The sequence below is a fragment of the Marmota monax genome, unplaced genomic scaffold (assembly GCF_021218885.2).
Source record: "Marmota monax isolate L192 unplaced genomic scaffold, Marmota_monax_Labrador192_F-V1.1 WCK01_AAM20220418_F8-fsc00102, whole genome shotgun sequence".
Taxonomy (NCBI): Eukaryota; Metazoa; Chordata; class Mammalia; order Rodentia; family Sciuridae; genus Marmota; species Marmota monax.
In genome coordinates, this window is record NW_026692494.1 from 705,659 (window position 1) to 722,154 (window position 16,496).

Genomic DNA, 16,496 nt, shown 5'->3' on the forward strand with positions numbered 1-16,496 from the left:
AGACCACGGAGCTGCTCATTGGGGGACTTTTTTGGCTCCGCCCACGTGACCCAGCCAATCGGCCTCAAGAGCAGGAGGATTGTGGGAGGTGGAGAGAAGCTTGTGGGGGAGAGAGAGGCTTGGGGAAAGCCGGTGGTGGCAGTTGAGGCTCTGAGGGTTTTTCCTGAGAGACTATTTTGTTTGTCGTGTGTGGTTCTAAAAATAAAGTTAGTTTCTTTTGACAAGTGGCTCCTGATTGTGCCCAGCCAGACTGCGGCATTTGGTGGCTCGCACGGGGAGCGACTGAGGGTAAGTGAACTGCTCGCCCCTGAGGGCAGGGCGAGAGGATGGGTAGCCATTTTAAGATTCTTCTTTTGTTATTTTGTTTCACTTTTGTTTTAAGTTGCCTGTCCCTGGAGATGTGTAAGATGGAAGAAAAACCGCTCACATCTGAGGAACAGATAGGGAGAAAGGACGGATGGACATTTCAGGAGGCTATTATAATGATTTTGTGTTGTTCCAATTTTGTTTCACTCAGTTTCAGTTTTGTTAGGCGTTATCTTGTTGGGTTGTATTATAGTAGAAATACGGGATCAGAAATTAGTAAAAAACAAACTGAAAGAGTGTTAAGTAAATTGTTAGAGGAAGGAGGCATCTCAGTAAAATCAAGAACAATCAGGGCATACGTTGATACAATACAAAAATGTAGCCCATGGCTTTTTAAGGAGGAGTTGTTAAATATATCACAATGGAACCATCATGGTGAAGATTTAAAAAGAATAGAAAAGAAAAGCCCAGGGACTCTGCCAGTTGGCACATTGCCATTGTGGACATTCGTATCTTGTTTGCTTAGTCCAAAGCCTTCAGTTCAGACAATGGTAGAGGAAGGAGAAGACATATTGATTCAAGTAAAAGAGAAGGTCTCTCAAGTTAGTCAGACAGAGGAAAAGATTCAAGTAAAAGAGAAGGCCTCTCAAGCTAGTCAGACAGAGAAAGAAAGTGTAAAACAGAAAAAGCCATTAGGGGGAAAGTTACAACAGGAGACTGCTACTAACACCTTTCTATCACCAGAGGGTGTAAGTGTCCAACCAACAGCACCACCTCTACAGGAGACTGCTACTAACACCTTTCTATCACCAGAGGGCGTAAGTGTCCAACTAACAGCGCCACCTCCATATGCTGGGAGGCCCCCAACCCCCGCAGTTGATAGTTGGGATCCTGAGACAAGGTCTCAAATATTAACATGCCCTGTATTTGAGGCAGGAGGGCAGCGATTTTACCAAGTTTTAAATTTCAAAACAGTGAAGCAGCTAAAAGAGGCTGTAACAACCTATGGTCCTCAAGCACCCTTCACTGTAAGCTTGGTCGAATCCATTAACAACTTGAACATGACGCCAGCAGATTGGGCTAATATGTGTAAAGCTGTGCTAAATGGAGGACAATACCTGTTATGGAAGGTTACCAATGAGGAATTTTGCAAGGAGACGGCTAGGCGAAATGCAGCAGCTAGTTATCCTCAGAGAAATCTAGATATGTTGTTAGGAAAGGGACCTTATGAGGATCAGCAGCAACAAATTGCATATGATCCTGGCGTATACGCACAAATTGCTGCAGATGCAATTAAGGCATGGAAGACTTTACAAGGACATGGAGGTTTACAAGGTCAATTATCTAAGGTCATACAAGGAGCTAATGAACCTTATGCTGAATTTGTAGATAGGCTTATTCAAACAGCTACCAGAGTTTTTGGGAATACAGAACAAGCAATGCCATTACTAAAACACCTGGCTTATGAGCAAGCGAATCGTTGGTGCAGAGATATCATTAGACCATAGAAACATGAAGATTTAAACACATATATTAAATTATGTAGAGACATTAATGAACAAGAGCAAGTCATGGCAGCTGCAGTAAAACAGGCTTTAGATGCCAGAGACATTAATGAACAAGGGCAAATTGTGGCAGCTGCAGTAAAACAGGCTTTAGATGCCAGGCCAAGAACATGCTACAATTGTGAACAAACAGGACATTTTAAAAGGAATTGCCCCATTGGAGGAGGGTTTAACAAAAGTAGGTATCAAAGGAATAGAATACCGGGTATTTGCCCACGATGCCGTAGAGGGAGACATTGGGCTAATGAATGCCGTTCTCAAACCACCATAGAGGGTACTCCATTATCAAAAAACGAACAAGGACCAGGTATTTATCCACGATATCGTGGAGAAAGGCATCGGGCTCCATTGCCAAAAAACGGACAGGGGGGCCCAATGCTCCGGGGCCCAAAACCACAAATATACGGAGCACTGGAGGAACCCAGCAACCCCATCAGGGTAGTGCCCAGGACACATTGTCCATCAGATCCCTCATCAGACAAACCAGAGGGAGCGCAGGGTTGGACATCTGCGCCTCCGCCAGAGCAGTACTAACTCCAGAGATGGGAGTTCAAATCATTCCCACAGGGGTGAAAGGACCTCTTCCCAAAGGAACAGTAGGCTTATTATTGGGACGCAGCTCTTCTACTCTAAAAGGACTTATGATAAGTCCTGGGGTAATTGATCCCGATTATGAAGGTGAAATAAAAATTATAGCCAGTTCTCCAAAGGGTATATCAGTAATTTCACCAGGAGATAGAATAGCACAGTTACTAATAATACCCAGCCTACATGATAAATTTTCCAGTCGTACTGTAGAAAGAGGTTCCAAGGGATTAGGCTCCACAGGTGTAGATTGGGCTATGCTTTCTTTAAATTTAGATTCTCGCCCCATGCTAAAACTAAATATTCAAGGACATGAATTTAATGGGCTACTGGATACAGGTGCAGACCTTAGCATCATCTCTCGTCAAGAATGGCCAAAACATTGGCCATTACAACAAGCCACTCAAACGCTTCGAGGCCTAGGAGTGGCAACTAATCCCCATAGAAGTGCAATGGTATTAGATTGGAAGGAACTATACAGCCATATGTATTGGATCATCTTCCCGTAAATTTATGGGGACGAGATGTCCTAGATCAATTAGGTTTGACATTAACAAATAACATCAACCAAAATGCACCCACTATTATGACTAGACAAGGTTTTAGGAAAGGAAAAAGATTAGAAAAACAAGAACAAGGTATAGCAGCACCAATACAAATAGATCAAGGAACAGACAGACATGGGTTGGATTTTCAGAAAGGGCCACTGAGACAATAAAAATTACTTGGAAATCAGAAAGACCAGTATGGGTTCCTCAGTGGCCCCTGACTAAAGAAAAGATACAAGCAGCCCATGACCTGGTCAAACAACAATTAGCAGAAGGACATATACAACCTCCTGTATCTCCCCATAATACTCCCATTTTTGTCATCAAAAAGAAATCTGGTAAATGGAGATTACTGCAAGATTTAAGAGCCATTAATAATGAGATGGTTATTATGGGACCTGCTCAATCAGGGATTCCTCAGTTCTCTGCTTTGCCAAAAACCTGGTATGTTTTAGTTATAGATATTAAAGATTGTTTTTTTTCAATTCCAATTCATCCTGAGGATAGTCCACGTTTTGCATTTACTATCCCTGCACTGAATCATGAAGGTCCTGATCAGAGATATGAATGGAAAGTACTCCCTCAAGGGATGGCTAACAGCCCAACTATGTGTCAAATTTATGTTAACAAAGTAATCCAGCCACGTAGAAATCAAAATCCTGAACTACAAATATTTCACTATATGGATGATGTATTATTAGCACACAAAGATAAAAACACATTGCTAGAATGTTATGCCACACTTACAAACTTATTAAAAAATTATAATCTAGAGATAGCAATAGATAAAGTACAATTAAATTTTCCAATTAATTATTTAGGAGTTCTATTATCCTCAACCATGGTCCGTCCACCAAAAATTCAAATACGAGTAGATCAACTCAAATCACTTAATGACTTTCAAAAGTTATTAGGAGACATAAATTGGATAAGGCCTTATTTAGGTATACCAACAGGAGAGTTGGGACCTTTATTTGATATCCTAAAAGGTCCATCAGATCCAAATTCACCCCGAATGTTAACGCCTGAAGCAAGAAAGGCATTAAAAATCATTGAAACATATATGGAAAATATGCATTTGGATAGAATTGATATAAGTTTGCCTTTATTATTTATTGTACTACCAACAAAAAATATTCCTACAGGAGTATTTTGGCAAGAAGGTCCATTATTATGGATACATTTATCTTATTCTCCTAACACTATTCTTACTAGGTATCCTGAGGCTGTAGGACAATTAATACTCAAAGGAATAAAAGCAGCAAAGGGAGTGTTTGGAATTTCTCCCAATAAAATTATTACTCCATATACTATGAATCAAATTGATGTTAGCTAATGAGTTAAATACTTGGGCAATAATCATGTGTAAATCTAATGTTTCATTTGATAACCACTTACCATCTAATCCTTTATTGTCTTTTTGGTCATTGCATCCTGTAATTTTTCCAAAAATGACAAGAAAAACACCTATCATGAATGCTCCAAATATATTCACTGATGGGTCAAATAATGGTACAGCAGCAGTAGTTACCCCTGATCAAACTTTTACATTTTTAGTACCCAAACAATCAGCTCAAAAGGTAGAGCTTAATGCAGTTTTACAAGCTTTTGTGATGTTTAAAGATTCTGTATTTAATTTATTTTCTGATAGTCAGTATGTAGTTAATGCTATAGTATCTCTTGAAGATGCTGGTAGGATTTCCCCTTCTTCTACTGTTTTCTCTTTGCTTTCCACTATACAAAGTCTAATCTGGGACAGAAAAGATCCATTCTTTATAGGACATATCAGGGCACATACAGGATTGCCTGGAGTCCTTAGTTTGGGCAATGATTTAGCAGATAAAACTACACATGACATACATATTTTCTCTACACTAGAAGAAGCTATAAATTTTCATAAAAAGTTCCATGTCAATGCTAATACTTTACAAAAGCGTTTTAAAATAACCAAGGAACAAGCTAGACAAATAATAAAACAATGTCAAAATTGTGTGACCTTTTTACCACAAGTTAATCTTGGAGTCAATCCTAGAGGATTGATACCTAACCATATTTGGCAGATGGACGTCACACACTTGCCAGAATTTGGAAAATTAAAATATTTGCATGTTACAGTTGATACTTCTTCTGGATTTTTGATGGGCTCCCTTCATGCCGGAGAAAAAACTAAAGATGTTATAGCTCATTGCTTACAAAATTTTGCCACTGTGGGTGTTCCAAAACAGTTAAAAACAGATAATGCCCCTGGTTATACTTCTACCTCTTTTAAACAATTTTGCTCAACATTTGGCATTACTCATATAACAGGAATCCCATACAATCCACAGGGACAAGGCATAGTTGAAAGAGCTCATCAAACTATTAAAATGTACTTATTAAAGCAAAAAGAAGGAATTGGGAAGGGGTATATATTCCCCAAAGATAAACTTAAAATAACCCTTTTTACTCTAAACATTGAAGACAATGTAAATTGTTAAGAAAATTGTTTTCTTTTAGTGCCTTCTGGAATGTTACATAATTTTTTCTTTAGCCATTATTGCCAGAATTCCTATCTTCATCCCAGTGCTGGTGAAGTCAAAGATAAAACCAATCTACAGCTTCTACAATAGCCATCACTGAACTGCTTGCAGAACTTGCCTGGACACATTGTGAGCTCACCTGTATGCATTGTGAACTATCTGTTGGTGCAGCGACTTATGGTAGTGTTGGGGTATTTTTGCTGATGATGTCACCGGTGGTACAATTTTTCAAAGGAGCCCTCAATTGGCTTAATGTCATGCATCCTCCTCTACTAGTGATGGTCTAAAATTTGGGGGCCAACAGAGGTGAGGCAAAGAACCTCACCCCCCCACAGGTGCAAAGGCCTATCCACAAGTATGGCTGTATGCTGGACCGGTAGTCAGTGACGGGTATGATCCAATTGCAGTGGTACCAACCTAAGACAGGAGGCTGACGCCTAGAGGTCAGTTCATCCGATGACGGGTAAGGACCATATGTTGAATTGGACTGCCTAACAGGCACGGTCCCTAAGCCACATGCTTGTTGTTTAAACAGAGAGGGGGAGATGTTGAGAGCCACAGCCTGAGGGGCCCCAGCAAACTTCCAGCTGCCAGCAAACTTCCAGCTGCCGGCTGATGATTGGCTCACAGCAGCCCCAGCAACATCTAGCTGATTGGCTCCTCGGCCCCAGCAACATCTAGCTGATTGGCTCCTCTGCGGTGATGCTCATTGGACTGTTTCCCTGCCCTTTCAGACCACGGAGCTGCTCATTGGGGGACTTTTTTGGCTCCGCCCACGTGACCCAGCCAATCGGCCTCAAGAGCAGGAGGATTGTGGGAGGTGGAGAGAAGCTTGTGGGGGAGAGAGAGGCTTGGGGAAAGCCGGTGGTGGCAGTTGAGGCTCTGAGGGTTTTTCCTGAGAGACTATTTTGTTTGTCGTGTGTGGTTCTAAAAATAAAGTTAGTTTCTTTTGACAAGTGGCTCCTGATTGTGCCCAGCCAGACTGCGGCATTTTGGACTGTAGTTTGCTATTTGTTTCTGAAATGAAGAACTTTATCAAAAAGACAGAATGAGTCTCTATTTTATCTGTCATGTAAATGCCACACCCATATGATAATTTCTATGTGATCTTTAAAAAAATGGTTATACTATTAGTTGAGATTTTTTAAACCTATACAACTGATATTATTCATGTAGAATGTGAGCTTTGGAAGGAGACATGCTCATGACAGAAGTGGAGGGAGGGGCTCTGGAGAGAGCAAAGGAGAGGAGAGAGCAGTGTTCCCTGTGCATCCACACTGGCTGGGCAGGGGAAGGGCACTTCAGGGTCAGTGCTGACTTTCAGGCCACTTTCAGGATCACAGACCACATGATGTTTTATGAAGCAAGGGAAGAAGGATATTAATCTACTCAAACAGAGAGAAAGTGAAGCTGAGCCAAGTTTGCTTGTGCATTTTCTATGAATAATGCATGATGGGCTTTAAGAAAAGACCTAAGGGCCTAGAGATATGGTGACTACTCTAGAGATAACAGCTATAATTATTGTTGCTGCTGATTCAACAATAGGAAGCCATGTGGCAAAAGGGAAATTTGTCCTGGCCTACACACACACACAAGTGTCACAGTAATAATTAGTGTGGGACAGTCCCAGTGGGGCACACCTGTAATCCAGCTATTTGGAAGGCAGAGGCAGGAGGATCATAAGTTAGAGACCAGCTTGTTTAAAAATAAAAAGGGCTTTTAAATATTACTATTATTACTGGAGTCCTAGGCCAGAGGCCTGACTCAGCAAGGAGGTGTCAGACAAGTCATCAGGTCCTGACAATCATCCTGAATGACAAATAGAAAAAGTAATGGGGAAAAGCAGAAAAGGAGCTCTAATCAGGACAACCAGGGAGACAAGAGCCAATAGCCTTGTTATTAAGGATCTGGCAAACTTTGAGGTTTAATTATGTAGAAGAGAATGAGGGTAAACGTTCAGGGGTTGCATTGTTAGAGGCTTTGCACAGCTGTCAAAGCAGACCATCTTGACCAGGCATGGTCTCATAGACCTTCATCTCAGGGTTTGGCAGGCCGGGCATTTTTGGTGATAAGAAAGTTTCTGTTGCCTCACAAAATGCTTATTGATCAGTCCTGTTGCCCCAGGAATCTCAGGTGACTCAGAGCAAAGGAGACAGTTGCAAAAAGGAGGCAGAGATTCAGGTGAAGGAGCCCACATCCTTGTTTCCCTGTTAGTAGGACTTGAGCAGAGATCCTCAATCCCGACATGATCCTTCCAGAGAAGGGCATGAGCCTGGGACTGGAGGTGTAGCTCAGTGCTTGCTTAGCATGTGTGAGGCCCTGGGTTCCTTCCTCAGCACAAATGAAATAATGTGTGTTGAAGAGGTTGGCGAGGCAGGGAAGAAAGAGGAGATAGGAGGGAGAGAGAACATCCACAGAACAACACCTGAGTGGTAAGAAAGAGGACTCATTTGGAATCCACCAGGACCCTCCATCAAACCAAAGGGCAAGCTGACCGGGGATATACTCACCTCCTTTCCTTGAATCTCAGTGTCTCCCCTACAGCGATGGATCTATAACCAACCATGTGAGTCCATAGCCAGGAGAGTCTCCTGCTGCCCTTTCTGGTATAAAAACAATAAGAAAGTTCCTGTGTAAGACCCTGCATTCCATCCCTAGCAACACACACACACACACACACACACACACACACACACACCATAATAAAAAAGAAACATTGAAAGAGACTTCTGTTTTGTACTTTAGTCTGTGTGTGTGTGTGTGTGTGTGTGTGCGTGTTTTCACATGCTGTGGATTGAACTCAGGGCATCACACGAGCTGGGAGAGCACTTTACCACTAGGCTACATCCCCACTCTGAGAAAGCTCTTCAATCAGATCCAGCTATCCCAGCTCTGGGTATCTCTCCAAAGGAAAGGAAATCAGTATACCAAAGGGGCACCAGCATGCCATTGTTTATTGTGGCACTATTCACAATAGATAAGGTTCCCTGTCCATCAACATATAAGTGAATGAGAAAAATTTGGTATGCATACACAATGGAGTATTATTCATTTTCTATGAATAGAAAAATGATTTTTTTTACTGGCAGGCAAATCAGGAAAGCTCAGCTGACTGCATTTGATTGCCCTCCCACATAAGAAATAAGCAGAAATGTAAAAAGAAAAAGTGAATTGAATAGTGGCTAAACCTAGAAAGACAGGTAGCTCACCTCCACCAGTCCTACACAGGGGGTCACAACTCCCAGAAGCAAAAGTCAGGAAACATGTATACATAGATTTAGTACACAGCACAGGCTGTGCTGGCCATAGGACATGTCAGAATTCCTGTTTCCCTGGTGCCCACCTAGGCAGCGGGATAGTTTTTCAGTTTCCACTTGAGAAAGTTCATTGAGGGGAAAACAAAAACAAAAACATAAAAACTTTTACTAGGAAATGGAAGGGCAAAAGTCAATCTGGAGCTTTTAATTTTAAAGGGTCCCTGTTACAGTCCTCTCATTTACAGCAAAACAGATAGAAATGGAGGACATTATGTTAAACAAAATGAGCTAGACACAGGACTACAGGTACCACATGCTCTCCTTCATATGTAAGAACTAAGAAATAAAAGTTGACTTTAAAGTAGACTAGTGATTCCTAGAGAATAGGAAGGGTTTGCAGTTGGGAGAGGGTAGAAAAGGGTGGTTAGATTTGATTGGTTCATGCTGCATGTGTGTATGGAATTTCATATATCAAGAAGTTCAAGACAGGTGAGGTGGCTCATGCCTGTAATCCCAGCTACTTCAGAGGCTGAGGCAGGAGGATTGCAAGTTAGAGGCCAGTTGGTGAATTACTGAGACCCTGTCTCAAAATAAAATAAACTGAGCAGTGACACAGCTCAGTGGTAGAACACTTGCCTAGCATGGGTAAGTATACACACACACACACACACACACAGTGTCCAAGTAAAACATAAAAAGTGCTGTGGATGTTGCTCAGTGATAGAGCGCCCAGCATGGCAAAAATAAAATGTTTAAAAAAGAAAAGAAAGATATGTGTGAAAGTCTCTACCACTAGGCACTCCAGTTATAGTGGAAATATTTTTTTCCCAGTAGATGTTTGTTTGTTTATTCATTAATTCCACAAAAGCTGATAGCTCAGTATAGCCATGTTCTGTTCTAGATTCTGCATATGCAATGGTACAAGAACTGATGGGAATTCTTTTCCTCTGGGGGCATTCACCCATGAGGGTAGCAATATGCAATAAATAAGAAATGTAAGTGTAGCTGGCACTGTGATGTGCTACTAGATGTATTACCCCACCTTCTGGGAGTACTGCTGGCAGGCAGCTCGTCATTGTTAGCCCTTTTCTGGGACTTCCCCAGAAGAAAATTATTACTGTACTGAAATTCATGCTTCCTTCCCAAGGATGCAACCAAAGGCTGATCAATACACAACTTAAAACCTGGTCCATTTGCCACAATATGGGACAGTTCTCCAGCTACATCTCATCTCCATATTGCTTTGCCAGATGAATGGACACCATGATAGTCATCTTTTTATCACTGTGACCAAAATATCTGACAAGAAAAACTTAGAGGAAGAAAAGTTGATTTGGGCACACAATTTTAGAGATTCAGTTCATGGTCAGTCAACACCATTGCTCTAGGCCTGAGGGGAGGAAGAACATCATGGCAGAAGGGTATGGTGGAGGGAGGAGTGCTGCTCCATTCCCAGTAGCTAGGAATTGTGGGGAGAGGTACCACAGGGAATCAACCCTTCCAGGGCACACCCCAGCAACCCACCTCCTCCACTTGTGCCTCAATTGCCTACCTTTGCCACACAGTCCATTAAAAGTAGGATGTACTGGGCTGGGGATGTGGCTCAAGTGGTAGTGCGCTCACCTGGCATGCATGCGGCCTGGGTTCGATCATCAGCACCACATACAAACAAAGATGTTGTGTCCGCCAAAAACTTTAAAAAAAATTTTTTTTAAATTCTCTCTCTTTCTCTCTCTCTCAAAAAAAAAATTTAAAAAGTAGGATGGACTGATTATGTTACAGCTCTCATAAGCAATCATTTAATCTGAATATTTCTGCATCAATGCAGAAGGTATAAGGGGCACCTCATATCCAAACATGGACATGGACATTGGAAAAGTGTCATATTTCAGCTCAGGACTTTCCTAATCTTGTCTTTATCTCATTTTTTTCATAAGCATTGATACCATGTGCACGCCCTAATAAATCTGTACATGCCAATTTTTGCTCTGAGTCTCCCCTGGCTGCCCAACCTGATGCTATGAGAAAGGTATCAACTACTAGATGTTATGGAGAGTACACATTGGGGAATCAGGTAAGAAAGTGTTAAAATTATTATAATCGTACAGAGAAAGATGAAGCAAAGTTTCACTGAAAAGTTGACATTTGAGTAGAGACCTGACACAGTTTTAGGAGTGTATGTTATGGTTCTATAGAGAATGAACCAACCTTGCATTCTTAGAGTAAAACCCAATCTGGCAGTGTGCCAGATTTTCTTTGTATTCCTTACTGGATTTTACTTTAGTAATTTTTCGGCAGTCAGGATACCTTGGATTATATTTTCTTGAGTACTAGGAAAATTGGATATCTGTATGTAGACATTAGATCTCTCTCTCTCTCCCCCTGCACAAAAATCAACTCAAAGTGGATTGAAGACCAAAAAATTAGACAAGAAACTCTGCTAGAAGATATTACAGAGTCAACAATCCAACATGTAAATGCAGGCATCGACTTTCTTAATATGATTCTTAAAGCTCAAGAAATAAAACCAAGAATCAATAAGTGGGCTGGTCTCAAATTAAAAAGCTCTGTACAGCAAAGAAACTAATCTAAAGCATGAAAAGAGAGTCTACAGAATGGGAGAAAATCTTTGCTAACTACTTTTTTTTTTCCTGTACTAGGGATTTAACCCGGGTGCACTTTATCACTGAGCTATTTTCCAAATCCTTATCCCAAGTCCTTTTAATTTTATTTTAAAAATTTAAGACACAGTCTTGTTAAGTTGTTGATGGTCTAGCTAAATTGCTGAGAGTTCCTTGAATTTATGATCCTGCTGTCTCAGCCTCCTGAATTGCTTGGATTATAGATGTGCAGCACTGTAAGCACTGTACCCAGTTTCTGCTTCTGCTAGTTCCTCTTCTGACAGAGGATGAATATATATATATATATATGTGTGTGTGTGTGTGTGTGTGTGTGTGTGTGTGTGTATTTGGACACCAAAAATTTTATCCAATTAACAAATGAGAAAATGAACTAAATATTTCTCAAAAAGGATATGCAAATGGCTAGGAAATATATGAAAAATGTTCAACATTTTTAGCAATCAGGTAAATGCAAATCAAAACTACACTGAAATTTCATGTCACCCCATTTAGAATAGACATTGCCAAAAATAGAAATAATGATAATAAATACTAGTGGGGATACTGGGAAAAGTAACACTTACACATTGTTGGTGGTTCTCCAAATTAGCACAACCACAATGGAAATCAGAACGTGGATTCCTCAAAAGATTAGGAGTGGAAACTCCATATGAACCATCTATTCTACTCCTTGATATTTACCCCAAATCACAATACTATAGAAATATATGTATGCCAATGTTTATAACAGTGCAATTGACATTAGACAAGTTGTGCAGCCAGCCTAGTTGTCTGTCAACAAATGAATGGATAAAAAAGTGGCATATAGACACAATGGGGTTTCACTCAGCCATAAAGAAGAATGAAATTTCCTGGCAAATGAATGAAACTGAAGAACATTATGTTAACTAACAAAGGTCAGGCTGAGAAAATCAAGGGTCAAATGTTTTCTCTCATATATGTAAACTAGGGAAAACAAAAAAGGAATGATAAAGAGGATCTCATTAAAATACAAAGAAAACCAATAAAGTAGAGAAAATTGTCACCAGTCAAGGGAGAAAGGAAGGGAAAGGAAGATAATTGGAATGAAATCTACCAAATGATGCTATGTGCATATAGGAATATATCACAATTGAGTCTGAATTGTAACATACAATTAAACATAATAGAAGGTGTACTGGTAGAGTACAGGAAGGGAATCAGGGGTAGATGGAGGGAGGGAAAGGAAGGCACTAGGGAATTAAATTGTTATATGCATGAACAAATATGTTTAATGAATTTCCATTATCATCTATAATTATAATGCACCAAGAAAAACATAAACAAAAGCAAACTAATGTGATAGAATTAGAAAAGATATTTAGAAAATTCTTAATAGGGAGTAACTGCCCCATTTATAATTTTGGCCTTCAGTGGTCATCAAAGAAAACAGATTACAATCTTCAGTGTAAAATACAGAGAATTAATGATAAAGTTCAGCAAATGCTCCATGACTTTTAAGAAAAGACACTGTAGTTAGGTATAGTGGCACACACCTATAATTCCAGACACTTGGGAGGACAAGGTAAAGGAATCACAAGTTTGAGGCCAGCCTGGGAAACGCAGTGAGATTGCCTCATAATTGAAAATCAGTCTGGAGTTGTGGTTCAGTGGTGGAGTTTGCATGCAGGGATCTGGATTCAAAACCTAATACCACAAAAATAAATAGAAAGTAAGGAAGAAAGAAGAAGCACCTTGAATCTTTGCTAATATTTTCATAATTTTTTTTTTGCATATCTAGGGATGGAACCCTGGGACACTCTGCCACTGAACTACATGCCCAGCCCTTTTAATTTTTATTTATTTTTTATTCATTTTATGACAGGGTCTTGCTGAGTTCCCTGGGCTTGTCTTGAACATGCAATCCTCCTGAGTTGCTGTGATTACAGTTGTGATCCACTATGCCTGGCTTATATTTTTATTTTTATACTTACATATAAAGGACATATTTTTACTCTAAAATAGGGATCAGTCTTCCTGACATCATTCATCCGATAGTGATGCCTTTGTAACTTGAAGTGAAAACTGGAGTTTATTAGAAATGCTCTGTGTGGTGTTCTGTGTGCCACAAAGGGGAGAACGGAGTGCTGGACTCCTGGCCTCAGGGGACAGGACATGAGCGATTCTGAACTTCTCACCTCCATTGACTTGGTCTTTAAGGACACTCACTCCTGGGATCAGGATGATGGTGAAATAGCTGCTCTAATGAGGAGCTTTGCATACTGAGCCCCAGGGATATGGAGGCTGCAGGAGTCAGCCTGTGACCACCTCACTCAGACGCACTACCCCAGCCAGGGAGCAGCACCTGAGCCTCCTCCAGAGATGAGCCTTCCGGACCAGAACTCAGTCCTTGTGTCTACTTAGGGGGGGGAGTAGACCTCCTGCTTTGGACCTTCAGGTGAGACGCTGAGCACCACTGTTGGTGGAGTGGAGTCAGAGGGGGTCTGACGGCCACTTAGTGTGTGCATTGGAGATGGGGCGGATGCCTTAGGAGAATTTCATCCTGTGGAAGCAGTGGGGGGAGGACACCAGAGTTGCTCATCCAGCTCCCATAGATCTCATGCTGGATTCTGGATTCCAATCAGTGTGTGGGAGTCTAATGTTATACCAACCATCTTTTCCTGTCATAGCTGCCTTTTCTCCCTCAGGAAAGGACAACATTTCTCCCAGGGATATTCCTGTTATGAACCCTGATGAACTAAGCCTGTAACTTTGTAAACCCCTGTTTTATGAACACCAAAAATTTTGTTTATTTCTCTTTTCATAGTAACTTTTGCTTTTCACACTTTCTCTCATTTAGCTACTTGTTTGTTATTTATCCATCTGATTATTGGAAGAAGTTTGCTTAGGACAAAGCAGATAATCTCTTCAGCATGGTTACCCAGCCTCTCTTAGACTTAATTGCTAAAGCAGTTTGCCTGCATTTCCAAGGCAGTCTTATGTGCTTCACGTGGAAAGGTGACATTTTTCTAGTATTTGAACTCATCCAGTTGGGTGGATGCTCTCTACCTGCTACAGTGAACTGAAAATCAAGAGAATTTGGGGGGCTATGTTCAGGAAGAAACTTTTTAAGATTAAAAAGAGATTATAAGATTTTATTATGATACATTCATGAAGGTTTGGCAATGCAGTTCTGTACTGTCCAGAGATTGATCAAGAGAGTCACCTCAGCAGTCAGAGGATCTTAGCTGTGATCCTGTTTGTGGCAAACACTGACAGTGTACCTTGTGTCTGTGAACTTTCCTCATGGGTCCGTGGGATGAAAGCATGAACTAATACATCTGTAATGCGACTAGTCCTTCAAAGTTGGATACCATTGCTCAAGAAAACAGATTGCATAAGTTCATTCTGACCTTTCTTTTCCTTTGAAGGCTTGGGATAATTCTGAAGGAATTATCTGATTCTTAGTGACAGTCTAACCACTTGGCACAATATTTGGAAAAAAAAAGTTTAATAAAGACATTGGAGATTAGGGGAGGTCTGAACAAGAGGAATGGTGGGAGAATGTAAATAAAGATCTGAATATTCCTGTGCTTCACAATATACGTGAGAAAAATTCAGAACATTAGTTATTAAACTTTAGAGATGGTGAGTTTACTGGAAATGTTTGTACAAAGATACGTGGTGGGTCCTCATTCCCAGAGTATAACAAAATAAAGTCCAAAATGTTATCAAGAATTTTGTATTGCTATGATCCTGGTTGATTCTGCTGTTGTTTGTATAGAACACATCAATTCTGTCTTTTTCTCCTCGTTTTTTTTTTTTTCCATTGGATTCACTAGGAACATGGAACCCAGAAACCACACAGCTGTTTCAGAATTCCTTCTCCTGGGACTGACAGATGACCCAGCCCTGCAGCCCCTCATCTTCAGCCTGTTCCTGTCCATGTACCTGGTCACCATCCTGGGAAACCTGCTCATCATCCTGGCCGTCAGCTCTGACCCCCACCTCCACACCCCCATGTACTTCTTCCTCTCCAACCTGTCCCTCACTGACATCTGTATAAGCACCACCACCATCCCCAAGACGCTGGTGAACATCCAAACACACACTCAGAGCATCAGTTACTCAGGCTGCCTCTCCCAGGTCTGCTTTGTTTTGATTTTTGGTGGTTTAGAAAGTTGCCTCCTTGCGGTGATGGCCTATGACCGCTATGTAGCCATTTGTCACCCACTGAGATACCCAACCATCATGAACCCCTGCCTCTGTGTCCTGCTGGTTCTATTGTGCCTACTGGTCACCACTATGAATGCCCTTCTGCACACTCTGACGGTGCTTCGACTGTCCTTCTGCACAGACCTGGGGATCCCCCACTTCTTCTGTGAACTCGTTCAGCTCATCAAGCTGGCCTGTTCTGACACCCTCATCAACAACCTCTTGATTTATTCAGTGACTAGCCTATTTGCTGGCATCCCTCTCTCCGGGATTATTTTCTCTTATACTCAAATTGTGTCCTCTGTTTTGAAAATGCCATCCATGGATGGAAGGTATAAAGCCTTTTCCACCTGTGGGTCTCACCTGTTAGTTGTGTCCTTATTCTATGGCACAGCTTTTGGAGTGTACATGAGTTCTGCAGTGACTGACTCTTCCATTAAGAACGTAGTGGCTTCAATGATGTACATGGTGGTCCCTCAAATGCTGAACCCCTTCATCTATAGCTTGAGGAACAGGGAAATGAAGGGAGCCCTGAGACATCTCATCAGTGGGAGGCCTTCTCTGTGATCATGTCATCTTCTTTGGGTTTGAGTTTCCAGATTCAATTGGAGTAACAGAAATAGTGGTGACCTGGCATACCTTACTTATTCATTATCAAGTTCTTCCAAATATGACTAGATACATGTTGTCCAATTATCAATTTGGATTTCGAATCTGCATGTGTTTTTTGTCCCCCAGACATGATTTCAATCTCTGAGCTTCATATTGTTGCTCTAACTCCATCAGGCAGGGCTGAGTTGGGGGTTCTATTTTAGTGGTACTGTATAGATCAATCTCAGAATAAGGACTGTTGTATGAGGTGAATAGGGAAGGGACAGTTTTAGGTAAGACTATGGCAACA

The 16,496-nt window shown here is 41.1% G+C and overlaps 1 protein-coding gene across 1 annotated transcript; it reads left to right on the plus strand.

The window, feature by feature from the left end:
* Positions 1-15,208: 15,208 nt before the first annotated feature.
* On the plus strand, positions 15,209-16,162 carry LOC124092270 (olfactory receptor 7G2-like). Its single transcript, XM_046443733.1, has one exon. It carries the CDS (start codon positions 15,227-15,229, stop codon positions 16,160-16,162), a length of 936 nt encoding a protein of 311 aa, XP_046299689.1. The 5' UTR covers positions 15,209-15,226.
* Positions 16,163-16,496: the final 334 nt, after the last annotated feature.